General features: G+C 42.1%; 1 protein-coding gene across 3 annotated transcripts; it reads left to right on the top strand.

Annotated features, from left to right (window-relative positions):
* The first annotated feature begins 715 nt into the window (after positions 1-715).
* On the top strand, positions 716-27,380 carry LOC147261940 (rho GTPase-activating protein 29-like). Of its 3 annotated transcripts, XM_086204252.1 has the most exons (22): positions 716-908; positions 2,420-2,792; positions 12,974-13,117; positions 16,011-16,107; positions 16,331-16,403; positions 16,652-16,712; positions 17,307-17,456; positions 17,645-17,709; positions 17,835-17,945; positions 18,441-18,521; positions 18,958-19,125; positions 19,281-19,418; positions 19,795-19,982; positions 21,257-21,426; positions 21,964-22,098; positions 22,443-22,532; positions 22,680-22,843; positions 22,929-23,117; positions 23,274-23,411; positions 23,541-23,773; positions 24,041-24,332; positions 25,473-27,380. In XM_086204252.1, the coding sequence occupies exons 2-22, from the start codon at positions 2,507-2,509 to the stop codon at positions 26,640-26,642; spliced, it is 4,143 nt and encodes a 1,380-aa protein (XP_086060378.1). In that variant the 5' UTR covers positions 716-908; positions 2,420-2,506; the 3' UTR covers positions 26,643-27,380. The 3 variants fall into 3 exon arrangements, with proteins under 3 accessions (XP_086060378.1, XP_086060379.1, XP_086060380.1); XM_086204253.1 differs by lacking the exons at positions 716-908; positions 2,420-2,792; positions 12,974-13,117 and adding an exon at positions 15,070-15,380 and having other exon boundaries at positions 25,473-27,379; XM_086204254.1 differs by lacking the exons at positions 716-908; positions 2,420-2,792; positions 12,974-13,117 and adding an exon at positions 15,514-15,722 and having other exon boundaries at positions 25,473-27,379.
* The last annotated feature ends 100 nt before the right edge of the window (positions 27,381-27,480 follow it).

Below are 27,480 nucleotides of genomic sequence, written 5' to 3'. Positions count from 1 at the left end.
TCTGTTTATACACTAGATGGCAGCATCGGTATCAATGGTTTGCTTCATCTAATAATTTTGCTAATTAGCAGCTGTATATTAACTAGAGTCAGACATGTATTATTAGAAGTATAAGTATTAGTATTACTGTTTCATTACTGTATTGGATTCAATTAATTCAACTTTGGATTCAGTTGTGTTTATTTGTTTGTTGAATTTCTTGCCTACCACTTCAATGTTTGTTTGTTTGTTTTTTTGTTACATTTTATTTTGAAAAAAATGAAGGTATGCAACGATTTTTATTGGAAATTGGGCATTTTGTCGACACACAAGCGTAAACAAACAGAATATATTTATACACACGAAGGAAACGTACTCTACCGGTATTTGACCGATAAACTATGTATCTTATTTTTCCCACCATGTTCAGGGGTTATTTAATCAATCCTGTTACACGTCGATCGGGTACGATAGTATTGACTCTCACAGGACAGTAAACAGGCCAACAATTTACAATTATGACAATTTTTAATCGAAAAGAAAACATGTTTCACTGACCACCACCCAATCGACATCTACTAAAGCGGTATTTAAAAAAACTTTTTTTTTTCAATCCATAGGATCAATTTTTAATCCCCAAATGTCCGCTACCCCTTGGAAGCATCACGGAGTTAGTCTCCGAGAGGAACTAACCAACCAGAGCGTGGCTGGGTGATCACGTGACGGGCCGACGAGTAAATTACGATTGACTTGAGAGTTGTCGGTAGCACCCTACTCCTCGATGTACAGTGTAGTCGAAGCGGATAACTTTCTGCCTGCTTGAGAGTTAACTTTTTCCAAACAGGAATGCTTCTGGGTTTTTACTCGCACCGTTAAAGCAGACGTTGTTTTCCATTTTTGGGCCACTATGCTGTTAAAGTGCCGAGCAGGTGAGTGTTTAAAAAAAAAAGAAGAAGAAGAAGAAGAAGAAGCGTCTTTTAACTTTGCCAGCAAAGCAGTTTATGACCAGTGTCGGTCGGCTGTTGGGGCAGCATCACCTCTAAACTCTCTGGAAAAATCTAGAGGGCTTTTAGTTTTCACGAAATTTAGAATATTCTAAAAAACTTACCGCCCGTGTCGTTTATTTATGTATAATTACGTAAATCACCTCGTTACATTGGATGTATTGTTGTTCTTAGTGTCTTTATGAAACGTCTACTACGTCGTTTTTTTGTTGTTGTTTATGACAATCTGTGAGGTTTAAAAAAAAAAGTACTTCTTTACTAAAACACAAAAGTTTGAAGCTAGCTGCTAATAGCAGAGCGTTGCTAATGTTACAGTTGTTATAAGTGTAGATCTCACTCACATTATAGCTCCGCAGTGCGCGCCACTCCACTTTAATGTGCCAGGCAGGAGAGATGTAAACATTCGTTACTATCCATCACAGGAACACCAGGTTTACAGTCCTTTTCATTCACTATTCATTCAATGTGTAAGTCAGCAAAACTATTGTGATTTGTGGTGTTTACTTGATTTGTCAACCAAAACCAAATAAAAGTGCATCGCCAGCCCAGAGGAGGGAGGATGGGGAATAAGACATAGGGGTGAGGACCAAGTCGCAGACCACTGAAGGACCAGTCCGGACAACAGGTCCCACGCCTCAGACGACTGAGAGACCGGTCTGGATCACAGGGTCCACCCCATGGACCACTGGAGACCAGTCCAGACCACAGAGACTACTGAGAGACCAGTCCGGACCACAGAGACTACTGAGAGACCAGTCTGGACCACAGAGACTATTGAGAGACCAGTCCGGACCACAGAGACTATTGAGAGACCAGTGTAGACCACTGGGATAATGTGATGGAAAATATTCCACAGGCTGATATATAAATATTGTATCTACTCGCATGCTAGGAACAGATACAGATGGATGTCTCGTGAATTAAAAAGACACAGACAGATTTAGTGCAGCAGTAACAAATAAAGTCATGACTGATTGAAAACCATCAAGACCACAGACCACTCAGCGACTGGGACCACCGTCAGACCATCACTGACTTCTATAGCTAGTGGTAATAACCAGTGGTCCGTGTTAGCGACCCTGTTCAGTGGACAGACTCCTGAATTAGCTACAGCCCCTGACGCTCACTTTGCAGATCAAAGATGGATTTAATCAGTTTGTGAGATCAAAGGTAATTGTAAGGCATCAATGTGTCAACTTAACTTTAATATGTTGAGATAACCAATTGGTATGTGAGATCAGAGTTGACTAGAAGGCTTTGATCTGTCAACTCCACTCTAATGCGTTGAGATCAAAGATAACTTTACTGGAAAAGGTGTGCATACGCAGCTTTCTGAGATTAAAGGTGATGATAGCATATTAATGTGTTAGCTTGGCTTTAAAGCACGCAACTTTAAAGACACTCATCATCTTCACACTTTCCTTGTCGGGTTCTAGGGTCAGTCATCCAGTCGGCTGCGCAGTGTGGCGAATTCAGGGGCTGAGCCTCCTGTGCCCTCTCCTGCAGTTGCGCTGGCTGATGGGATGCTACGAAAGAGCAGCAGCAGCGGCGGTGGTGGGATTAAGCACACCAAGGATCTGCCACGACACCATACCAAGTCCCACTCTGGATCTCTGTCAGCTGGATCCACCAAGACTTGGGATATGGGCCGGAGTTCCAAGAACCCCAGTGTGCTGAGCAGCATGGGTCTGACGTCTCAACTGGTTGGAGCCCCAGGAGTGGACCCCGAGTACGTAATGCAGCTGGCGAATGATGTTAGGTGGTTTGCTGATGTGCTGCTGCATCTCAAGGAGGCTTTCCAGTGCAAAGGTGAGTCCAAGATGAGCTGTGATGCAGTTGTTTTTGTTGAGGGGCTGTCTGGTTTAGGGAAGTTGAGCGCCACTATATTACACACCTGGAGAAAGAAAATTCATATTTGGATACTAGAAGATGCAATACGACAAGTTCAGCAGATACCTCAGAGAATATTTTAATATATTTTTAATATTTGCTGATGTGCTGCATTCATGTGCAGGTTGTTTATGCACAGTTCTTGACGAGAGCGGGAAAGTTGTACTGTTCCCACTTGAGAAGGGCCTTCAATAAAATCAGACGTGTCAGTGAGCTGCATTGAATTCCGAACAATGCCGCTGATATGGCTGTTGTCTCTGAGATGGGTTTGTTGTTGTGAAAGTGCTGCAATTCTAAAGATGAACCGTTGCTCTTTGACCTTTACCTTTACCGTTTACCGTTGATGCCATGGATGCCTACGTTTCTCTACCAGCATATTCGACTGTCAAGATGTCACGCTGTCCTTTCCCATTGTCCATAGGAATCACAGTAACTCTAGTGGAGACACAATGAAGCGTCCGACATGTTTCACTGAAATGTTACCTTTTACGGCAGGTTTTCACAAGAATTTAAACACATGAAATCTGGCCCAACAAATCCTGACCCAACCCCGAAATATACAGTTTTGATACTTAAAAATCTTATTTTGTGATCCGTTTTAAAACAATATCTTGTGGTTAATTTTATTTTTGGTCAATTTCCTGGTTATGTTCTTGCCCGTGTTTTTTTTTAAAGATATAAATGATTTGCAAAACAGTCCAAAAAAAATACTTAAATTAAGAATTGTTAAAAAAAAACAAAAAAAACCAACAACAACATTGCATTACCTTAAAACACCTCACATCGGTCTTATTTTATACAGGGTTAATTAAAAATCCGGCAAGGTCATGGACTTTGAAAAATAGAAACGGCTGTAAATGTTTGGTAAATTCATGGCAAATGTTTGTTACATCTTTATGTTGTATCAAAGTGTGTAGCCTGACATACATTTTTCATGTGTAAACAGGTATTTAGACAATACTTTGTCACTAAAAAGCTCACCGAAAGCATGGACCAATTAAAAAGGTACCCAAACCTTGTTTATAATCATCCGTGAATTTGTTTGGCGGGTCGGATCAGTGATGCTTTATCAGATTTTGCGTGTTAAAAGGAATGTAAAATGCGAAATATCTCTGGATAGAAGAGCACCGACTCCAGAATTTGTAAAAAAAAAAATATATATATATATGATATATAGATATATAGATATCTATTTTTTTTTTTTACAAATAATTCATTCAGAGTGTTTTAGCCAAATCGTGAAAGACTGACTTTCGTAGTGCTGAACACCACAAACTCTAGTTACGCTCGTGGCATCACGGTTTTGTGATACTACAGATGGTCTCACTAGCCCAGACTTTGTTTGGACAGACTGCTGGTGACAAACCACCTGTGAAGCGTCAGTTTATCGTGTGGTAACAGCTTTGCTGCCATGCTGCCGCACTTCTAGTGACTCTTCTAATGACTTCACACTTCTACTCACAGGGACTCCGAGCAGACTCCAGACACCGGGGAAGTTTCTCACCGCTCGCTTCCCTTTTTAGACAAATTGCGATCTAAAAATGGTTCTGAGTTTACTGATTGATTCAACCAACGATTAATTTGCTCACGATCTGTGTCAATACAGTGGTGCAGGACGGAGACCTAAAACCCAGAAGTTGCACAAGTTTTAAACGTTTGGCTCCCTCGACTATAAATTAACATTCTTTTTTTAGCAGGTTTCCAGTTACATGTCTGAAAAAAAAAGGTCTGTTGTTAACGCTGACGTAAGATATTTTAAAGTTTATGGCTTGAAGTATCTGTCTGTAAATACTGCAATGTTTAAGAGTTTTACGAGGTTTGAAAGTGAATACTAAGAAGTAGCTTAACAAGGCTGCAGAGGTTGTTGTGTACTTGTAACGTCATCGCCCCGAAAATAGAAGAATCCCCAATGTAAGTTGTTGTGATCCAATATAAAAATCCTATCGGCTGTGGTGGAGAAAACCATTGGTGGTGTGTGTGTGTGTGTGTGTGTGTGTGTGTGTGTGTGTGTGTGTGTGTGTATGTGTGTGTAATAGAAATATATTTTCCCTTTTCATTGTGAGAAACATTTACGTTTTACAATTTGTTGACTGCTGTATTACACTGAGAGGAATTTCCTTCGGTGGAATTCACTGCCACCATTGTACTCCTACTGTAAGGCTTAAATACCTACTCACACACACACACACACACTCTGTGGTTCAAATAGCAGGTCTGGCAGTGGGAGTGTGTTGTTTAGCCATTCCTCTGGCTGGAGGAGTGAGGCCTCTGAGAGTGAGCCTTGGCTTGAGTCAGACTGACTGTTACTTTGTTCCATCATCACAAAAACATTCAGGATATTTGAGTCTTACTCAGCAGGTGTGGATGAATTGATACCATGTGTCACTATAATGTCATGCAACTATTTCTCATTTGGATTCGTGGCTTATTTATGTTTATATTTCTCAGACATAAGTGGTTTGGCAGAAAGAATCATGGGAGCGGCTGCGACTGTAATGCTGTTTGCTGTCGTGTGAAAAGTAAATATTGAGTCATTTAAATTGCTGAATGTTAACAGTTAGCGCAACAAAATGGTCACAGATTAAATCGAACATATTTGGTCATCATTCTTTAATAAAGAAGCTTTAATCTGAGAGTGTTTATCCATGATTGGATTGAATTAATCTGGAGTCGAGGAGGTTAAACAGTCTGGCCAGAAGCAACAATCGGGTTTATTTTCCTTCTGTTTCGTCTGTGTTTTCTTTCAAGATGAACAGAATTGTGCTCGTGTGCCACGTATTGTAAAGAGAGGCTGTAATTTTCACTTTTGTCTCCTCTTACCATAATTATTATTGAGCTCATACCAGCTGAATCACTTAACACTTGTAAGTTGTCTACAGCTGAGTTGGTCAGGTTCCACTTTGTCTCACTGCATCCCTGCTCGTAGTGTTGTTGCTGCATGATTAGCAGCACAAGCTTTTTTGTCATATTCAGGAAGGTGTGTCTCAGGAGACCTGTGTGAAACCATCAAACAGCTTTATTTGCCTGCTGCGCCTGGCAGGGTTGTATTCCCATTACAGTGAGGCAACTTTGACTCAGTGTGTGTCTCATGGTTCGATTTACAGAGAAAATACTGGAAGATGCTTATTGTTGCTTTTAGGGCACCGACCGGTCAGCAGTGTGTGCACGTTGACGAGAACCCACAGGGGAACTCAATTGGTGACCATAAGCACGAGTTAACAAGAGCCACTACATTCACACCTATAGATTCCCCCCGGGTCAGACTGTGGTGTAGATTTACACCCGCTCATAACTGGCAAGGTGCTGGCAAGACTTGTTGCTCAGCAATGGTCCAGCTGTCAACGTGTGTAACTCAAGGAAAGACTGTGAGGCTTGAAGAGTTTTGACTGAATTGGTGACCCCTGTCCCCTTCCCCTTGTTGCCTCAAGATGATCTTTGTCTGCTCACACACACTTCATTGTCACACACTATTGATTAATGAAGCATACTTTTTTCAACTCTCGATTTCCATCAGATTCCTGAAGATATTTCAGGGAACTTCAAATATGAAGAACGGATTTATATCCAACTAATATCAATACTTTCTTTTCCCCAATCTCCCACCTCTAAGCAGGGGGTAATACATTTGTAACAATGCACTTTTTGTAACCATCTGGAAAAAAAAAACAACATCATTCGGGGAGATAAATTTTCTCCTTCCCTTAAGCAAAACACATATTTATGTTATGCAATACTGCTGCTTCTTTTCATACGTCACTCACGGAACTTTTAGTAGCATTTTTCTTCTTTTTTTTTCTCAGCACCATTCAAATCTTTCAACTAAAATTTAAAGTGCAACTAATGCAGCTTCATATGTTTTAAGTTGATTGTCCAGCCTCAGCTATGTATCTGTTATTGTACTTGAATTCCTCTGCTATTAATATAACAGGCACAAAATTAGCATCAGCTCCCAACCAAATGAAAGGAAATTTGAATATTCACTATCCATTTGGCCAGTAGGCTGAAAAAAACTTGATTTTGCACATGTAAGCATGCTCCTGTGGTTTTTCAGGGCCAAATTAAAGCACAAACACAAGGCGGATATTTTCAATCTTCAACTAGTAGTCGAGTCTGCATTGCCTTGGAGAAGACAGCTTAGTTAATGGTTTTAATCAGGATGAAAAAGGAGCTCTACGCACGGCCAAGCTGCTGTCCCCCTCCCATCCCCCCGCTCTCCTGCATACTCGGCATTCCTTTAGAACAAATGTTCACTTGTAGCTATAGTGCCTTCAGTCGACTAGTGGTAGGTGTGAGGCAGATTGACAGAAGCGCTGCTAAAATAAAATTATTTTAAAGGTGTTATTGCATGTTCAAGTCTCAAGCAGCTGATGAAAGGTTTGTGTTTCCTTTAAAAAAATTAAGATTAGGGGGAAAACATGCCTGTTTTTATAGACTCTGACAGAATTATCACAGAAAAAACAAAACAATTGCAGGACTTGTAAAAGATTAACAATGCAACACGTAGTAGTGAAAACTCTCTTGCCTGAATTGTCCCAGTGGGAACTCAAATGTGTGGGACAGTCATCTGAACTGTTAGGGACAGAATGTCTCTTTGGAAGAATGCGTTCTTTTATTTTGTGCATTTTGTCATTTTTCCAAAATGCAACTGTTGCACAAGGCCTGTCATTTCATCATGTTCTGTTATTGTTTTGCTTCGAGGTCAGCAATGAGGTTTTAACTTTCCCTGACTTTTGCTGCAGTTCGGACAGCAGAAGAACATCAGGCCACCATTTCCTTGTTGATTTGTTTGCACAAGAACGTCTTGGTGACTTATTTCAGCAGTTTGGCTTCAGGTGGTATTGTCTCACCCTCCAGATTATATAGTTCACCTGCAGGGTAAAACAAACACATGACGGCATAGTTGCAGAACACGAGACTGACATTTTATTTACTCAATGTATGGGGATTGTACACTTTGTTTGCCTACTTTGGATCATGTTACCTCTCACTGAACTGCAGAACATGTTCTTACACTGTAGTTACATGAGAGAAGAAAAGGCAATAAATGTTCCAAAAGGAACTCGTATAGCTGACTCAAATGTCCTTGTTCCACAAGGGCTTTTTTCAGATGTTGGTGTCATCGTGATACTTTGATAAGATTTGGCTGAACTCCAGTCAAACCGCATTGTTCTATTTCACAGTACCAGACTGCAACTGTGTTGTTGTGTGAAGGGCAGATTCTTCTTCAAGAGTGGTGCATGATGAAAAATCGTCTTTTTTGTCATTTTATAGCGACTCGTTCACCTTGATAGTGAATGCAACAAAGTAATTTTGTAATAGACCAAGTTGTGTTGTGTTGAATATCCGTACTTGATGGAACTACACGCTGGCTTTATATTTACGCTGTTCTTGTCTTTTAAAACTTGTGTATGTTTAAAATAAACAACCAGATTAAAACCCAATTTGCAGACCATAAAAGCAGCAACACTCTGTGAAAAATAACCAGCAATGTGCCACAAATATCTCTCCTTCTCACACAAGTGCCTTATGCCAAGTGAAGTGGCCACTCGCGGGTGGTGCCTTCAATCGAGAGAAAAGCTGAATTCTAGCACATAATGGTTTAATGGCCTGCTGCTCTTTGGAGAAAGAAAGGAGAGATTTGTTGGGCAGTAACTTTCCCCTGTGATGCTGAGGGATGTTTTTGTGCAAGCTTGTGGTTGGGGTGTGTTTCCTGGGGTGGGATTTATGGTTATGGGCGCTGGATGTTTGTGTAGGAGATTGGTCATGGAGACGGGAGACTTGCGGATCTAGTTTGTGACTTAGATTGTTGTTTTAGCGAGTTGCCAGCACATTATAGTTAGTAGTAAGACTAATCATCTATATATTAAAAAAAAAAAAATCCTGGAATGATTTAATGTATTTTCATTTTTACTCATCTTCTTTACTGCCTGTAACACCTGATAAGACTGTGCTGATTAATGGATGTTGTCTTGTTGCGCACCTGCTGAGAAGATCATGTAACAATACTCTCAAGGAGTTAGTCTGGAGTGGGAAGCCCAGACCTCACATTGTGCCATCCCCCATTAGGTTGAGGAGCAGGTAGCTGTTTATGGAGTGCCTGTTGTTTACTGTCTGTGTGATGTCTGGGGTCTGTTCTGTCTCCAAACAAGGCATGGGAAAGACAGAGGCACCCAGCAATGTTGTGTTTGTTTGGACAGGGGGGGATGGAAATTAGTATTTGGAGATGGAATCCTGACAAAACAATTCCACCTGTTGTAGATCAGGTTGCAGGCAGCTCAGTTATGCAAATGGGGTTTGTTACAGTTAAATATATTTTTCTGGCCTTGGGATTTAAGAGGCTTGTAGATCATCTTGGTTTAGTTCATTCAGTCCAGGGTCCTTTCTGGAGAAATAGTGTACCTATTTGGATGGGAGCCTGACTGAGTCAGCACAGAAACCAATGTGTCACCTTCCCGGAATGAAGTAGACAGATAACCGTCGAGAAGGAAATCTGAAAATCAACTGCTCCTGAGGGTGTAAATTCATCACCCTCCCACCTCCCAGTGAAGAGTAGGAGGGATGCTGATGGAGAAATGTGGCCTCCTTGGCCTTTCAGTAAAGCCCTGCAGCTGTTTCCCAAGAAGCATTGTGTCACCAGAGCTGCTAAGGCTTGTTTCATGTAGAGCAGATTGCATGCCCAGACAGGCTTGATTGCCTGTTGTTATCAGTGGGGGGAGCAGGGGCTGTAACCTCTGTGTCAAGCCACCTGAAGATTTGGATTTAGGTCCTGTGTACTAGGCACACTTTGAGCCTTGTTAGATAAAGCAGGACCCCCCACACAACAATTACCTGAAAAGCAACTGTTTGAATGACTGTATTGTGTTAAATTCTCCTGCTATAGAACACTTGCTTAAAAATCCCATCACACAACGCATCACCCATGTCTGCAGTGTGTTTGGGAGTCGGGCGTGATATGCAATTCCCCAGAAAACCACAACCACTGGGTCTGGGCCGCCTCCTCAAGTAACTGTTGTTTTTTTTTTTTGTCTGTAACACTTTTTCAGCTTTTACTACCTCAAACTCCAACTCTTATTTGATAAAAAGTACACGAAGAAATTCAATACAGTAGCACAGGAGCCCCACTGCCAACTAGCTTGTTGGTGGTGTAATTTCAGCACGTACCGTCCAGACCATCTCAGGTGTATAACCTAACAGCGTAGACCCAAAGCATGTCTATAAATCAGGCTTGGAGAGCTTGGAACACAGTCTGTACTTGTACAACTTTTGTCATTGTGGATTTATTTTCCTTAAAAAAAAAAAAAGTGGGGGGAGGTCTTGATCTTGGTGGGAAAAAAAAAATGAAGCAGACCGAGCGTGAAGCGTGGCTGGGACACCAGCTCATCCCACCTCTGTCAGGAAAAACAAGACAGCCTTGAGCTGCTGATTGCAGGGGGTCTTCCTTTAAACAATATGGCCCTGCTCTATGCCTCACCGCTGTTATCTCTACCACAACAATGGCATGGCCCCCACAATTGGCAGCAAATTTCCAGTACACTGTTTGATGCCATTGTTGTGACAAAACCACTCACCGCTGATTTTTACCAGCTTTCTCTCAGCTGTCTCACGCTGCAGTGAGCACACATCGTCTCATACAATTCAAAAGGCAACAACAGTGGTGTTCACCAGGGGCTGTCACATAAAATTTGACCTTTATTTGATAACTTTTTCACATTTCTTGTTTGTTTATAGAATTTTTTTTAAAGAAAATTTAAATCAGGGTTTTAGGGTTGATAGTTAATAGTGATCTAAATAGCCTAGTTGCCCACAGACTGCTGACACACACTTTTCTACATCTACAAACATTTATTCACACACACACACACACACACACACACACGTGTATGTGTTTATTTTGATTGTGCAATGTGCTTTTGTTTTGCTGTTATAAATCCAGTACACCTCTTTCCTATACGATGCTGGCCTTTCCCTCCTGCCCGTGGTGTCTGTTGGCTTGAATGACTTCCCTCTGTGGTTGTGACCATAACATCACCTCCATCTATATTTTCTCACACCTTGCATCACTCTGACTTCACTGAATAACAGGGCGACCTGACTTTTCTCAGAAGGAAAAGGAAGTGAGTGGTCCTAACCCACATTACTACCCATTCCAGTATGCTAATGGTGGATGCTAATGCTAATTAGGAGCAGCTCTCATATGCTAATAGTTGATCCACACATGTCATTAATTAAAAAGAAACTTCAGACACCAGTGAGCCAACCAAAAATAACCAGATGATCACTACTGAGGCAGAGGGGTTAAAAGGAAGGTGCTTAATGATGATGGGTGCAGGGAGGAGGCCCGCAGAGTTGCATGGTCAGCTATCTTAGGCCTCGGGGCAACCAAGCAGGTAGCCTCCTGCCCTCTGGAGCACCTTTTCTCTAATCTTTCGAGTTTAAACAAAGGACAGGGAATGTGTGCTTACAAGATGAACCCTGATATTACACTAGTGTTCTTTAATTTTGGAGAGTGCGTTGAAGAAACGCCCTTTTTGCTTTGTTAAGAGTAAAGAGTATAATACATGGCTGCAGAAGATGTCTCTTCTACTACGATAAACCAAGCAGTTGAATTGGTGTGTGTGTGTGTGTGTGTGTGTGTGTGTATGAATGAGGGAGGAGTAGATAGAGTAACACGCAAGCTCTCATTTTCACTCCCCCTGTAATTCCTTTTGAGTTCCAATAAATTCAACCTCTCATCCCACCCGTTCTTGATGAAAAACAGATGACTTTTCTCTTTCCAGCCTATGGCTCGGCTCCTTCCAAAACAGCCAGATAGAACATGAACTCACCTATTGTCTGGTGCCAACCTACAAAGCCTCTGCTGATTAGCCTGCAGGAGACGAACCCTCCTGGTGGCTAGAGATAATTAATCACATTGTATGTTTTATTGTTTTTCTTTTTTGTCTTTTATTTTGGCCCGAGGCTTTATTGTCTTTAGAACACGCTGTTTTGAAAAGTGCTGCAGGAAAGGTTTCTCGCACAATACCTAGGTGGTGAGACATGCCGTTCTTCTTAATGCTCTGCCTGATTCTGCAGGAGATGCGTGCCTCTCATGGCATGATGACTGATAGAATGTGATACGGATGACAAAATCGAGGCAGCTTAGTAATGGATTTTGTACATATTTTCCTCCTCAAGTGTCACGTTCTGAAACCTCACTTGAAATGTGAGATCTTCCTCAGTGTTTCTTGCCTCACTCACACCGATGATGGACGTCGAAAGAATGTATGAGTGCCCTCTCATTGATATACAATTACAAACCTGTACTGTACACAGATTCTACGGATGTGTACTTCAGCTTATTGCGTACTTTAAATGTAAAACTTTTGTAGCAGCGTGGACAGTACAACCTTGTGACAGTATAACTCGTTTACATAGATACATGTCCCTTGTGTTGTATGTGCTGTCATATCTGCCTGGAGGAAGCAGGACAGGAGTTTCTTCACAGCAGTTACATGATTCAACACCTTGGATCATCGCTGTGTCTCAATCATGGCCTGGACCTTGGTCTTCCAACATTTACATCATTGCACACAGAACACACACTGTATTATTTGCCCTGCAGGGAATAATATTGGCTGTAGAAAAGATTACAGTCAGCGGGCCCTGTTTTACTTCCGGGGTCATGTCCCTGTTTGGCTCAGTATTTTACATTCATTGGTTCCTGTTTTGTTTTAAGTTGTCACTTCTTATTTCTGATCCTGCCCTTATTTGTTTTCCCGCTTGAATGATTAAATCCCCTACAAAAAAGAAGCCTTCTCCTGCTTTCTTTGCTCCTGATGATTGGACTGATCATCTGTGTATCAAACTCTTATATTTTTTATTCTTTGGATCCATTTGTTTCTTAGTCATTTCATAACTATTTTTCCGTTTAGTTTCAGTGGCTTAAATCAAAGGAATGCCCAGAAGTGCTCGTTGATGTGGTCTTACTGTGATGAAATAGATAAAAATGTGTGATTACCAGCAGCACATGGGGATTGGGTGTCAGAGTTATCTAACCTTTTAATACTGTCAAGTTTCCAATTCTTATGGACCTATTTTTGCTGTCTTGTGTTTTTTGCCAGAGAGTCAGGAAGGTCTTCAGCAGGCGGTCCAGGAGCGTTTGGCAGAGTTACTCCGTGTACTCAAAGCTATCATCAGTAAGCATCAGACCCTCAACTCGGTGGACATCCTTGGAGCCGCTGGCACAGTCATCGCCAAGGTGAAAGGTCAGTAATTACTCACTCACATACGCAGATACAACCAGATGTACAGGTAAACCCACACTGATGGCCAGACGATAGTCCAGTATCTAGGGATGAAATCTCAGTGTTTCATTCCTGGTTCCGGTTAACGCTTAAAATTCAAGAGACATGACGTAGGCAGGGCGGAAGCGGTATTTGTTTTTTTGTTTTTGTTTTTTTTTTGTTACCTACAGCTGTTTTTCAGCTGTGGCTACTCAGAAGTTTTTTGGGCAGGATGGTCAGAATACTGCAGTTTTTATTGCCAGTATTTTTCTGCAGGGACCAACATTTCTATTTGGATATTGATCATCTTATGAAATAACCAAATTGGACAGGCTCTATTGAATAAAATGCCACTTGATCTTCCGCATGCCAGCTACGCACACCCACGCACACCCACGAGACTCATAATCATTTTCTGAATGTTTTGAGGTGTGTGGTGACACCTCACCTGCCCTGTCTCAATATCTGGGTTGTGACTTAGTTCTGTAGAATGCCTAGAATGCACGTCTGGCCTCCGTGGGCCGTTGAGTGGTGTTTTGACTATGTTTAGAATGCAAAAATAAAAGAGGAGATCCATTCAGTCAAAGATAACTGGCATTGTTGAGACAAATACCAGAGACACCTTTCTGTAACTTCAGTCTTTAGATTGTAAAATGAAAGAGCAAATTCTTCCTGACTTATCACCGATAGCTATATCAATGATTATAGTGTGTGTTTTATTAAAACCCAGTAAAAATGCCTGGATTTGTGGGACAACATCTGGAAAATGTAAAAATAAAGACAATAAATTGAGTAGTTGTTTATCTACTTGATCAGTAGAGACTTGGGAATTTGCCTGTCCACCAGGGGGTGCCTGACTTCATCACTGTCCCTGGCTGGTCTGGTCCCTATCGGCCTGTTGGTAACACAGCACTAATAGTCAGTGAGACTGAGGAAAATGAGAGGCTGAAAGAGGAATGATTAAGTGAGATGTCAGAGATGAGAACTCAAAGGTTTGGTTGAGAACAGGTCTTGTGCATCTCACTGTCTTCACGGTGTGTTGTCTTTTCACTATTGTTCCACAGTGCTGCCTGGTCATGACACCTGGGGCATTTGGACATCTGCCAGAATTTATTAGGAAAAAAAAAATCCTCCGTCTCCTCCCTCCGTCTACAAACACATGGTAGCCAAACCAGTTTTGAGCGCCATTTCCATGTAGTTGTTTTCCCTCAAGCAACTCCCCTATTATTGTTTTTTTCATTCGACACTGTTGGCGCATTTGTTCACAGACCTGAAAATGTCCAGAACGTGCTCAGTGCCAGTCACCTGTAAAGTGCACATGGTTTTATTCTAAACAACTGTGCTATTGTGCACACTCCTCAAATGTCATCAAAGATATGATCTTTGCGCAGACTCTCTTTGGCTTGAAACAGATCCAGGCGAGGTTCTTTCTTGGTCACATTTTGTGGGTTTTTCATTCCTTCCACTAATAAAATTGCAAGGCTCTGCAACTTAGGTGTCATCCTTCTCAACTTATTAATTTTCTCTCTTTGCTCTCCTTTTGTCAAGAGAAGATACTGTTAGCTGGTTATTTGTTTTCTGCAAAAAAACAATTTGTGTATCATCTTGTGTGGAAAACTTGATGATTAACAGGCACTCATTTCTGGATTTGAACACTTAGAAACTCCCCACTGGTGAAGCCGTAACAGAGTAATACTTTGAGAGGTCCATCCAGAGTCGTATCAAGTTATTTCACTTACTTTAACCCCAAATATTCAATTTTCACAGCTCTGATTATGGTTCAACCATGAGAAAACAATGGCCCCGTCACTTGAATGATGCAGTTTCCATATTTCAATCGTGACCAGGGGGGTAGAGCTGTGGAATTATTGTTATGAGACGCACAGGATGTCCTGAGGAAGAAGCCAGTGCAGAGTTGCTCACTAGCAGTCAGGGCCAGGGAGGTGCACGGCAGGGAGGATTGCACCGCCGTGTCTCCTCTTTTTTGGTGTCCTCAAGTGTCTTCTCGGACTGCGGGGTCGCCCCCCCAACCCAGAATGCCATGACTTTTCTGTGTTTCTTCGTGGGTTGGGAATTTGTGATTACCCAGCCGCTACTAACATGGATTGAATTTGCTCTCATGAAGAGAAAATGGAAGCACAAAGGCTAGAATGCGGAATACAAGTGGGACTACATTTTTTTTCATCCCCAGCAACTGATTCTTATCGTTGAAGTTTTCAGGTCTGCTAGGTGACGGAGAGAAAAGGTAAATGGTGTTAATGGTTGTCAACAATGTAACATTGTGCAGAACTCAAGCTGTTCGAGTATTTCCTGTTGCAGGCAGACAGGAAGTACTCGACTAAGTCAAATTTCACTACCTGTGACTTGGGTTACAATTGTCTTCTTGCTGAGTAAACAGGTTCCTGAAAAGAAAAGCCTTGTGCACACGATCTGTAAGATTTATCAAACCTCAGTGGCCTTGCGCTGCTGAATTTATCTCAAAGCCAAAAATATGTATAGTACAACATGTTGGATCCGAGGAAGAAATATAGGAGAGTTTTAATGCTTCTCTGTCCTTGGAGATTTCTCAAAAGCTGTTTTTGATTCGGTAAGACGCATAGATTCTACAGTTCATTGCTGTGCAGCTGTTCTCTCACTGTTACAGAGTTTTTTTTCTGTTCTTTTCTGGAGTGGTACATTGAATCTCACCACAAACATCACATTATCGTTGGTTTCAAAACTTTCAATGTCTGTCTGTTGTCCTTGTCTCTATTGTCCATGTTTTAATTTACATGGCTCATACAATATGTATTTGTTGCTAACCTGGCCTTGTGCATTGCCTGGGTGCTAGCATGATTTGACTTTGCCTTGAGTTCTTGTGTATCTCTCTCAACAGGCATTAACTTCAAAGACGTAAACCCAGGGAACAGAGAAGCTACATTCAGCGAGATACACACATCCATTGACTCCTTGGCATTCAAATTCGGCAATGTGTAAGTGTAATACTTGTTTACATTTTCAGCTACTTTCCATGTTCTTTTTGATTATATTTATAAATTTGGTCTTGATTGCAGGATGCGTGAAGCTTGTCTTTTGGACCTTATTACTAGCTCTGTCCTACATGTATGTTTTGAGATGCCTTTGAGATGTTTTGGAGTCCTTAACAATTTTAACCACATCAAACTGCACTCTTATTTCATTTGTCAACCCCTTCAGAGTTTCTGTGTTCCTTATGGGAGATGTGGACAACGGCTCAGGGTTGGGGACCCCCCAGACCAGAAAAAGCAGGGTTAGACATTTTTTCATTCCCACTCTTTAAGCTCAGATATTTTCCCTTACACGGCTTTTGTAATTTGACAGTATTCAGATTCATCACAGTCACTCCGCTGTGCCTCCATTTTCATAGAAGCCTCAATGTCTTGCTCTTTGTGCTTAATTGGGCTGTTGAAACCCAAGCTGCCTCTGATGTCTAACTTTGATTGCATGTCTGCCACTCTCTCCATATAATCTGAAATGTTTCTTTTTATCTCTCCGCAGTCTTTTGACAATCTCTCTGTGGATCCCGAGGCATATGTTTCAGAGAAAAATGACCTTGTCGGTAAGTGTTCTTCACATTCCCCATTAACGCCCAAGCTGTGTGAATGTGGCATAAATGTGACCTGAGATATAATAGCTATTAAAGGCTGGTTTATAAAGTATGTAATGATTATGGCTATGTGGCCAAGGGCAGCCCAGAGTGTCAGCTTAGCAGAGTGATTTAGGTTTTGGACTCTGAATGCCTGAGGTAGACCCGCCCTAGACCTCTGCTTCCACCCCTGTTATTTCTGCTGCTTTTTTCTTACTAGCTGCTCGTTTTCCCTTCTCCATCCACATATCTGACATTCCTTGCCTGTTTAGGAGCAGTTCCGTGTGGGATGGGAAACACATGGGGTTTGTGTTGAATTAGAAGGTGAGCAGCTGGGTGAGGTGTATCATGTTGTAGAGAGGGAAAATAATACTATTGGACTATTTTAAAAGATAGCAGCGCTTTCCCATCCTCCCACACTATCAACTTCCTCACCTCAATATTTTTATTCCATTTACCTCCTACTCACGTCTGTTGGAATAGAGACACATCAATCCAACAATTTTAGCGATACATTTTGTTTTAGTGTGTATTGTTTTGATGTCTTGGCTCCTGCTGACACCTCAGGCCCTGATGTGCCATTGTCACGGGAGGAAGAAGTTGACTTGACCTTGCTGAAGAATGACAGCGGGGTGGAGTCTGCTCTACTCTACGCTAAGGCTTGGTCCAAGTACATCAAAGACCTTCTTGCCTGGATGGAGAAAAGGCTGACAATGGGTGAGGCATTATGGCTATTTACAGTTCAGTAGGTATCAGAATCCATAGAGGGCTTCACATTTGTGTATAATACATCAACTTGCTCATAAAATCTGTGTTTCTTTAGAGCCAGAAGTGCTCAATTAAATCAAATCCACTCTGCATGGTTTTACATTAAAGAATGACAATGCTTATATTCCCTTTTTCAGATATTGAGTATGCAAAAAGTTATGCTAAAATGGCTGAGTCTGCAAGGACCTTGGCAAGTCAGCAGGTATATTTAATTTATGTCATCCGTCATATCATATCATCATTTTAAATGATGTGAGTACAGCTTCTACCCCTCCATTAAAATAAACATATTTGTATGGTAATCTTCTTAATTCATGTGTCTAACAGGAGTTCATGCCGTTCGGCGATATCTACAATTCAATGTTCAAGAATGACTTTGAATACAACCAGCTGCTTATTCAAACTGCCATGGCTCTCCAGACCAATAAATTCATGCAGGTAACAAGATAGAGAGGGAAGTCCACGTGGAGTGATTGAGTCTGTTACCATCTGTCTCTAATCCAGTTGTCAAAACATCTGCTAGGTTAATGACAGCTTTTGCGGACTACTCTTGTATGTCTCTCGGGCAGTAACGTTTCTTTATTGCACATTTTTTCTGCTGCATTACACATGAATAGTAAACAGTCTAGTGCTGACGTATAGTGACGTTCTCCAGAACAGAATCTTGACATTACATATGGTTGTTTGTACAAAAAGAGCAAAACTTAGGATCACCCACGACTTGTCACTTACATTCAGACCAAAACGTTATCTGAGTTCGTAGTGGAAAGGTTCAAGACTGTGGTTTTGTTTTGTTTTATTTTATTTTTGTTGTTGTTGTTGTTGTTGTTGTTTCAGCAGGCTTGTCTTTGATATGAGTATTCTGTACTTGTATCCTCTGATCAGGAAATAAGCATTTTTGTTTTCAAGAATAAATATGTTTTACATTTTCAGCCTCTGCTGGCCCGCAAGAATGAATTGGACAAGTTGAGGAAAGACATCAAGGAGCAGTGGCAAAGGGAGCTCAAGAAAATGGTGGGTAACAAATCACTGTATAGATAAATACATTTTTGTATGTGAAACAAAACATCAGAATTGCCAGTCTTTCCACAGATTTTAGCCAACTGGGGTACAGGATATTGTATATTCAAATGCAATAATGTCTGGCAAAAACACAAAAGATAATTGTGTGTCATTTCAGCATAGACACAATAAATCTGTAGTTAGGACTGTAGCAAGAAACTGGGTATTATTCATTTTAGTGCCTTTCTATAAGCAGTGTGTTTTTTTGTGGCTTAATAATTTCACAACTTTTCAAAGGTCTTGTTGTTTACACACCACACTGTGTTACTTACCAGGATAATCAGCTAGCAACTGTACAAAGGCTGATTATGTTTGTGAGAGCTGTTGCACACCTATGTCACACTTGGGTCACATGAGCTTATGAGGCCGATTAATGTGTTTTTTGTAGCAAGAGGCAGATGGAAGCTTGCGTAAGGCACGAGCGCTGAAGGCCCAGAGGAGAGAGGAGTATCAGAAAGCTCACTTATCTACCAACCGCTCCCAGGAGGAGCAGTCGAACACTGGCAACAAACAGCTAGAGAAGAAGAAGAGGCTGGAGGAGGAGGCCTTGCAGAAGGTAGGCAGGGGAGGAGATAACACGGGGGAAAAGAGAGGTATAGCATACAATATTAGTTTGTGGGTTTGCTGCACCAGGACAATTTAGCACTGGCATAGTCTGCTGTCTGCTGTGTATTATGTATGATCTCATTCTGTATTTATTGTCTTGGGTAGGCGGAGGAGGCCCAGGACCAGTACCAGAGCTGTGTGGCTGACGCGGGCGTCAGGCGGATGGACCTTGCTAATGCAAAAAGCACCATCCTCACACAGATCAGGGAGATGGTCTTTCAGTGTGACCTCACACTCAAAGCAGTACGTGGAGAAAATACTTACTTGATGTGCTCCTTTTTTTGTGTGGTTGGCCATTTTCCATCTAAAAATTATCCAGTTAATATTACACAGCTTTTTAGGGTTTCTTAGTCTTATTGATTATCTTGGAGGAGCAAAATTGAAGGCCTAATTCTGGGTGAAACTTCAAATCACGTTTGTTTAGTCGAGGCTAGATGTTGTATCATTTAAATATTTAGTTTGTCTACTTTTTTGTAATAATTGCAGTGAATTGAAAGTCCATAACAGAACATGAAAAACTGTGTAACCAGCTACTCAACCTTTTATGCTCTAATTTGTTCAGTCGCTCAGTTGGTCATTCACTCATGTATTCTGTTTTGCCGGATCCGTCCTTCCTCAGGTGACGGTGAACTGGTTTCAGATGCATCAGGCTCAAACTGTGGAGCTCCCTACGCACTATCAGACCATGAGTGATGCAGCCAAGTTGTACGAGCCTGGCGAATGCTATTCTGATTTTGTACGGCAACTGCCAAAAAATCTGCAGAAAGAGCACATGCTGTCAGACTCCATCTCCTCTGACAATCCCAGGTACCTGTGACTATAGATATAAACAAAGCGTTTGAGGGGGTCATTTGCAAAAAAAAAGAAGAAAAAAAAGGTCATTCTTCAAATGGAGAGAAAATGAATGGGGAAAAAATGTCATTGACGTTTTACCTGTTTCAGCAAATGAATGGATGTTCCTTCAAGTGATAGTAATGACAAAAAATGTCTTTGAAGCTTCTACACTATGATTGACGTTCAGTGAAAGAGGAAGTGACATTCCAGAGTTGAGGTGCCTCAGCTTTTTTGCAAGTATTTGGAGAGATGCAATGTTTTTGCTGCACTACAGAGTTGTGGTTTATTGTAATTAAACACAGTTCTTAGAGCTCCTTGTTGTAGCCGCAACTCAGCAGAGACCAGTTTGCTGTTGTTTCAGGTCTTTCGGGATTGAACTTCTGTCGTACAGAGCAGTATTTCAAAACGTTTTTAAGTTGCTTCCACCCTTTAGAAGGTTGTGGCTGAGTTCTTCTTTCAGTAAAGGTAACAATGAGTCAGAGTGGGAGGAAGGGGGAGAGAGAGCGTGAGTGAGAGAGCGAGCGAGAGAATGCATGTTGAATATGTTGCCCTTCCTCAGGAAATATCTGTGGCGCAGGCTGAATACAGCAGGGGAGATTGTGAGTGTGAGAGCTTGGCTCTGGTTTTCTTTACCGACTCTGTTTACAATGTGAAGCAACGTCAGATTCAGCTCGCTACACATGATTATTGCCATGTTGTTGTCCTTCAGTGAGGTGCTTTACAGCGAGTCACGGGTGTTGACTGACTGTAAAATAGTATTGTGGCTGCTTAGAAATATAAATTTAGCGCTTGAGTCAAGATCTTCCTTCCATTATTGTGATTCGAGGCTGTGTTCTACATGTTTTCAATGGCCTGCTGGTTGGTTTTGTTTCAGTTTAGTTTCCTATTCCTCTATTTCAGTTTGAATCATGACTTACTCAAGGATTGCATAAAAGATGAGCGTTGATATTTACCCTTAACACATTCAAAAGAACATTTTTAATTGCATTTTCAAAAAAAAAACATTTATTTACAAATATGAAAACAAACACTCGAACATTTTGTTCAAGTGTTTGTTTTCAGTAATGCAAAGTTCAAAAGTTGTGCTTTGTCTCCAAGTAGTTTACATGTTTTCTGTCTTATTACATGGCAGACGAAGACCAGAGCAGCAGTCTTGATGATGAAGTAATTGTTGACTCACTGTTGTTGTCAAACCAGATCATCTATGATATAATGGCAGGCTTAAAATACTGGCTTTATCTCCCCAGATTTGTGTTCAACAAAAGGTCAGTGGGCAGCACTCATTCCTCCCACGGCAACCTGTCCCAGGGATCCGTCACCTCCTGTGATGTCCTGAGTGGGGACGAGGTGGAGAGTCCCCTCCACCATCCTGCAAAGATCAGTGAGGGCAGGTCCAGCAGCAGCACAGATATTCAAGGTGATTTTCATCAAATAAAAGGGACATCAGAGGCAAGCTAGGTCTTAAATGGTGCCAACACTATGGAGGATTACCTACCACAGCAGGACAGCAGCCTTTTTATTTTCAAGTCCCACAAGGTGCCCAAATCTGACTGGTTCTCATCTTCGGTGCAGCGTGCATTTATTGCTGCTGGTTATGTAACATTTTCAATAAAAGCTGAAAACCTGGGTGAATGTTCATTTTTTGACATTTTGAAGTTATCTCCAGTTAAATCTTTTTGTGACAGTTGAAACCAGCAGATCTTTCTGTAGGAAAGCTCCAAGTCTCTCTGGAACTTGTTCCTCTGTGGTCTGACTCATGAGCATTTTCATAGGTCTAAAAAAAAAGAAAGAAAAAAACAGTTGCTCATTCTGGAATATCCGTGTAACCACTCTGCACTAAAAATAACTAAAGCTGTATAAAAATTGCCAAGAATATCGTAATACAGGAGATGGAAGGATTTCTCTGTTGTTATTCTGCTGGTATGTGACTGTCGGACTGTGTTGTCCTCTACAGCGCTAAGGAACCAGGCCCCTCTGAGAGCGTGGGCTTCTAGTAGCCAGGGGAGCCAGGGTGGGATGTGCAGTGACTCGGAGAGTGCTGGAGGCAGCAGCGAGTCCAGGTCCATGGACTCCCCCACTGCTAGTCCAGGTAGGAATATTTTACATCACGTTTATTTTCCGTTTAGTAGAGGTTAATTCCTTGTGTCAAACCAAGTTCGAGGTCGGGACATTTTACTCAGTAGATAGTGAAATCGTGTCACTTAAAACATTAAATCAAAACTTAAGGATGGGGCACTCGGTGTTTACTGATTTATCTCTTTTCATAACAATCATTAAAGCACACCATCAAACACCAATCATAGAGAAAAAAGTCGTACCTTTTTTTTGTCTTTCTTGCGTTGTGCTGTGGTTTTGCAAATTCATGACACTTTATGATAAGTGTCTGTTCTACTTATCTACATATGCTCGCTAATGTAAAATGTTTTTATGCAGGTGACTTCAAACGCAGGCTGCCCAGGACTCCCTCCACTGGGACCATGTCCTCTGCTGATGACCTGGATGAGAGGGAGACACCAGATAATGGTAAGACATGCTTTTGTTTTTATCACCTGTGTTTTTACGTGTACTCTTCTCATAAGTAGAAGTAGGACAATTTCTGTTGTATCGTGACTTAAACTCTGAACCAACCTCCCGTCTAGTCGTTTCCCTCATCCTGCACTGCTTTTCCAGGTTTGGCAGAGATGGTGACAGAGACCGCCAGTTCTCCAGGTCCCTTTCGAAATGCTCAGATGTCCAAAGCTGCTCAAACGCACAAGTTGAGGAAACTTCGAGCCCCGTCTAAATGTAGGGAGTGTGACAGCCTGGTAGTTTTCCATGGAGCCGAGTGTGAGGAGGTGCAGTACATATCCACTCATCTGCTATTTAGATTAGCTCTGGCTAAGCCACATGTCTTGATATGATTGTCTTTTCATACTCCAGTGTTCCCTGGCCTGCCATAAGAAGTGTCTAGAGACTCTTGCTATCCAGTGTGGCCATAAGAAGTTGCAGGGAAGACTACAACTGTTTGGTATAAGCTTTGCTCAAGCAGCAAAGAACAGCCCAGATGGGATCCCCTTCATCATCAAGAAGTGCACATCTGAGATCGAGAGTCGTGCCCTCGACATCAAGGTAAAGTCGTTTCTTCTGATGCGTACAGATTCGATCAAATCTGTAAATATTTATTTACCATCCCTGATATACACCAGTCAGGTTTGTTAAGGAAAACCAATTACTATACCAGGATTTGTGATCTAAAAAGAAATCCCTGTCACTTTCTTCCCACAGGGCATTTATCGTGTGAATGGCGCTAAATCACGTGTTGAGAAGCTGTGTCAGGCATTCGAAAATGGGAAGGACTTGGTCGAGCTCTCTGACCTTTCACCTCACGACATCAGCAATGTCCTCAAACTGTACCTGAGACAGGTGGGTCTCAAAAGTATTAAAGGTTTTGCAGAGTTTAGAGAGAAGGAATGATCTTTTTGTTGCTTTGTAACGTTTCACCCCAGAAAAAAATCCAAACAAAACTCAGCTCGTCTCTCCCTCTGAGTACAGTTACCAGAGCCACTTATCCTGTACCAATACTACAACGACATCGTTGGCTTGGCCAAAGAGTATCAGAGAGTGATGGCAGATGAGGCTGAGAGGTCACAGAGTACCCAGACTGGAGAGAAAGGGAGTCCCAGCTACCAGCTTAACCAAGTGATCTTCAAGGTCCGAGACCTGCTGCGCCAGCTGCCTGTCGCCAACTACAGGACTCTACGCTACCTTATAGCACACCTGAACAGGTAATATACACCACCAACCATATATTCCTAAGGACTGCTTGTTTTTTTTGCTTTCCACATGTCGTGAGGGCAAACTTCCTCATAAGATACAAGAAGGCTCAGAGACTTCCCTTTAGTGTAGAGGAAGCAGCACAGTGTGCATCAAGCTCATACACTATTAATAGTTTGATTTACTTTTGTATTACTGTACTATATTAACCTTTTGTGGCCGTTACCACAATAATGAAGTATAATCTCCAATAAATGAACCTTACTTTACTTCCACAGAGTGACCGAGCAGGTGGAAGAAAACAAGATGACCGCAAGTAACCTGGGTATTATTTTTGGCCCTACGTTGGTCAAACCACCGCAGACCGATCCAGACGGGTCCCTGGCAGACTACCCCCACCAGGCCTTGATGGTGGAGTTGCTGGTTAAATACTTTCAGGTGGTCTTTGACACAACACCTCTGTCTGGCTCTGACATCACCACCAGCGGCCAGGCATCTCCCAGACTCACCCCCCAAGAGAAGCTGCAGCGGCTCAGCAGACACTCCACCTCCCTGATGGACATCAAAGAGGTGAATTAGTGACAAGAAAACACCAAACCTAACAAACAGTAATTGTTACCTGTGCAAAAAAAAAAAAAAAAACGAATGAAAATGTCAGAATGAAGAAGAAGACAGTTTCAGGAAGTATCAGTCCCTCCGGTTTAAAGAGGAGAAGTTGCAATCAGCAAAGATTTCACACTTTTTATGATGTGCGGCAACCTAAACTTAACCGTCGGGCTACACACAGACGGCAAGCGTTCATCTTCATATGGTTCCTCCGGACAAGCAGTCGAGGGTGTCATTTTATATGTTTCTGCTTGATGAACTCGTGGGTTTTTGTTCTGTTCTGTTTTGTTTTGTTTGTTTGTTTTTTTTTGACTCGTGAGGGCTGCACTCACTCACAAGGGCGTAAGAGAGTCTTTGAATCAAGTCATCAGCTGTATCATTCTCAGTGCAGTGCTTCCACCTCTGAGCACGTGAGTGGAGGAGCTGCGTTAGCTCTGCCCTCACTGAACCGCTTGACAGCAGTGGGATCGTAAAAAAAACCCACATCCCTGCATAAGTTTTTATGTCGGTGTTATGTTGTGATTGGTTTGGGTGCTGTTAAACCCACTTAGGTGAAGCAGGGAAACCTTGATGAGTTTATTTTATTTTATTTTTTAATGCATTTGAAATTTTTCACAATATTCCCGATTCAATTTTTTTTTTTTTTTTTTTTTTTATCGGGCAGTTCCACAATACCGTCGATGTGTTCTGCATCACAGAAATCACAGGACCCCTGACAGATGTAAAAAAAATATATCAGATCAGGTGGAGGGCGGTATTTTTTTCCCCATGTGCTCTCTCTCTCTTTCTGAGGGCGAGTACAAAAAAAAAAAAATCCACTCTTAAGATTACAGCAATTTATGATGAAATGAAAGGAAACATTCTATTACGGATGGACATGATCAAAGGAAAACTCAATTTAAAAGGAGAGGGCTGCCAGCTTTTGGACACCACAGGCAAGAGAGCCGAGGCAGTTCAGCTAAGTTCAGGTAGCCGTCACGGTGAAATTAGGCCCAGGCAGGCTGGAGCGTCTCCCATGTAAGTTTTTGTCACATTATGTTGCAACTAAAAAGTAGTTGTTAACACGTGCTACACAGATTCTAATTGTGTACGATTTCCCTGCAGAGTGCCAGAGTATTCAAAAGATACTCCTCGGTGATTCCATCCTCACACATCCTGGACGAGGTTCAGGAGGTCCAGCCGGGAACCGATAGAACTCAGGCCTCGGACAAACTCAATGGTATCCAGTCATCTAATGGAGGAGACGTCCAGAGGTCAACCTTAGTGTTCGGCCGTCCCAGCACCACCGTCCCCTTCACCGTCGTGGCACCAAAGGTCCAGTTACGACCCCAGCGCGCGAGACTTTTGTCTCGTCCGATCAGCATGCCTCTAGAAAGTCTGCTCAACCCCGCCCAGATCAGTGAGAAGAGTAACCAAAACACTGCTGCTAAAGTCGATGCTAACTCTGCTGAGCGGAACCGCATCACTGATACCATAGAGGAGATATCAGAGCCAGACAAGTCCTGCCACAGTGGCTCATCCAGGATTAGCACCTACTACATCAGACCCTTCATTGACACACAGACCATGCAGAGGAGAACATGGGACAGGAAGTACAAGCACTATGACGTTACACCCAGGACTGCTATGATAGTTGCCAAGCTGCCAACCGTCAGCTCTGGAGTGGAACTTGTAAAGGCATCAGTGCCAGTCAGCTCAGCAGCAACCACCACCTCTGTGGTCCCTTCCACAAGTACTGTTAGCACCATATTCTCCAGCAACCCCTATGCTCTGTCAGTCAATCCTGTCTGGTCCTCTAAAAGGGAAAAGGACTCCGATAATTCTGGCAGCGAGTCCAGCAGCTCCCCAAACCTTCCACTAACTCTCAGGGCACCCAGGACTCTGCAGCCCCCCCCAGGAACATTCTACAAACCCCCGGCTTCCATTAACAGCAGAGCTAGGACGCTTCCAAACTGGACTACCACTGTAACCACACACACCGTCACCACCACCACCACCACCACCTCCTCCTCACCGGCTCCCACCAACACCACTCAGGTAGTCACCCCGGCCCCTGCCCTCACCAGCACCCCACAGACACGGCTCCAGACGCAGGACTCCACTGACAGTGCCATTGACCCTGATGTCTCGACCTCTGCTACCCTTTCGCCCCCTCAGTCTCCACCCCCAAGCAGCCCTGACGACCTCAGCCCCAGTGAGACAAAACCTGTCTACCAAAGACTGCGACCTCGGCAGCTGCAGGAGCTTGAACACAGAGAGGCTCATTTTGTTTGATGCCAAAAAAAAACAACCTATATTGTATCTGTAATCTGTGCCACTGTTTTTAACTGGAGGAACCTTTTTTTTTTCCAAACAGGCTGAAACTGGGAGCAAACCTAGACCTGTGAATATGAACCATTAAAGTGTTATATGTACTAATATATTTTTCATGTTCTCCTCATTGTGCCAGCTGTGGTTGGAACTTGTGGACCAATCATTCAGAACAAGCTATAACTAAAGGATTGGTATCAAGATTTACGTGTCAAAGAAAATTGACCAACCACAACGCTGACATCTGTCTACAAAGAATTGTACGCCTCATTTTCCTTGTTCAGTGTTTAACGTGTTACGAAATTATATTTTATTGTAATCACACAATGCACTTAAAGCAGGTCCAAATTGTAATGACGCCTTTTTTTTTTTTTGGTCAAAATGTGCTTCATTTTTTTATTTGGTTCCACAAGGAACAGATGAAAGTAATTTTTAAGATCGAAATTCCACATCTTCACCCTGAAATTTGTTCATTGTAATGTATGATTTGATTGGTACATCTTTTCTCAAAGTGTAAACTTCTATGTATCTGTTTACATGTTTTTGAATATTCATTCATACAACACTGCATGTCTGTCACAGTAATTTTCATCATATTATTGTGACCATACAGATAAAAATGACCTGCAACAGTTCTTGCTGCGAATTAAAAATGTAGTTTAAATATATATTTCTGTGCCACTTGCTCGTATCTTCTTTTTGATTTACTTCCACCGAGGAAGGAAGGTTTTTTGGTGTGTTTGTCTGTCTGAATGTCACTAAATTTGGGGATATTCGAGTTTATTCAAGTGTAGAAGAGCCC

This window comes from Aulostomus chinensis, chromosome 5 (assembly GCF_037954235.1).
Source record: "Aulostomus chinensis isolate RoL2024-O1b breed Wild chromosome 5, RoL_Achi_v1.0, whole genome shotgun sequence".
Taxonomy (NCBI): Eukaryota; Metazoa; Chordata; class Actinopteri; order Syngnathiformes; family Aulostomidae; genus Aulostomus; species Aulostomus chinensis.
This window is presented reverse-complemented; position numbering and strand designations above follow the sequence as displayed.

Bases quoted from the DNA above. Each gene is read 5' to 3' on its own strand.
- LOC147261940 (XM_086204252.1), top strand. From the start codon at position 2,507: ATGCTACGAAAGAGCAGCAGCAGCGGCGGTGGTGGGATTAAGCACACC. The intron at 22,099-22,442 runs GTAGGAATATTT...GTTTTTATGCAG, and splicing joins CTCCCCCACTGCTAGTCCAG to GTGACTTCAAACGCAGGCTG. The intron at 22,533-22,679 runs GTAAGACATGCT...CTGCTTTTCCAG, and splicing joins GAGGGAGACACCAGATAATG to GTTTGGCAGAGATGGTGACA.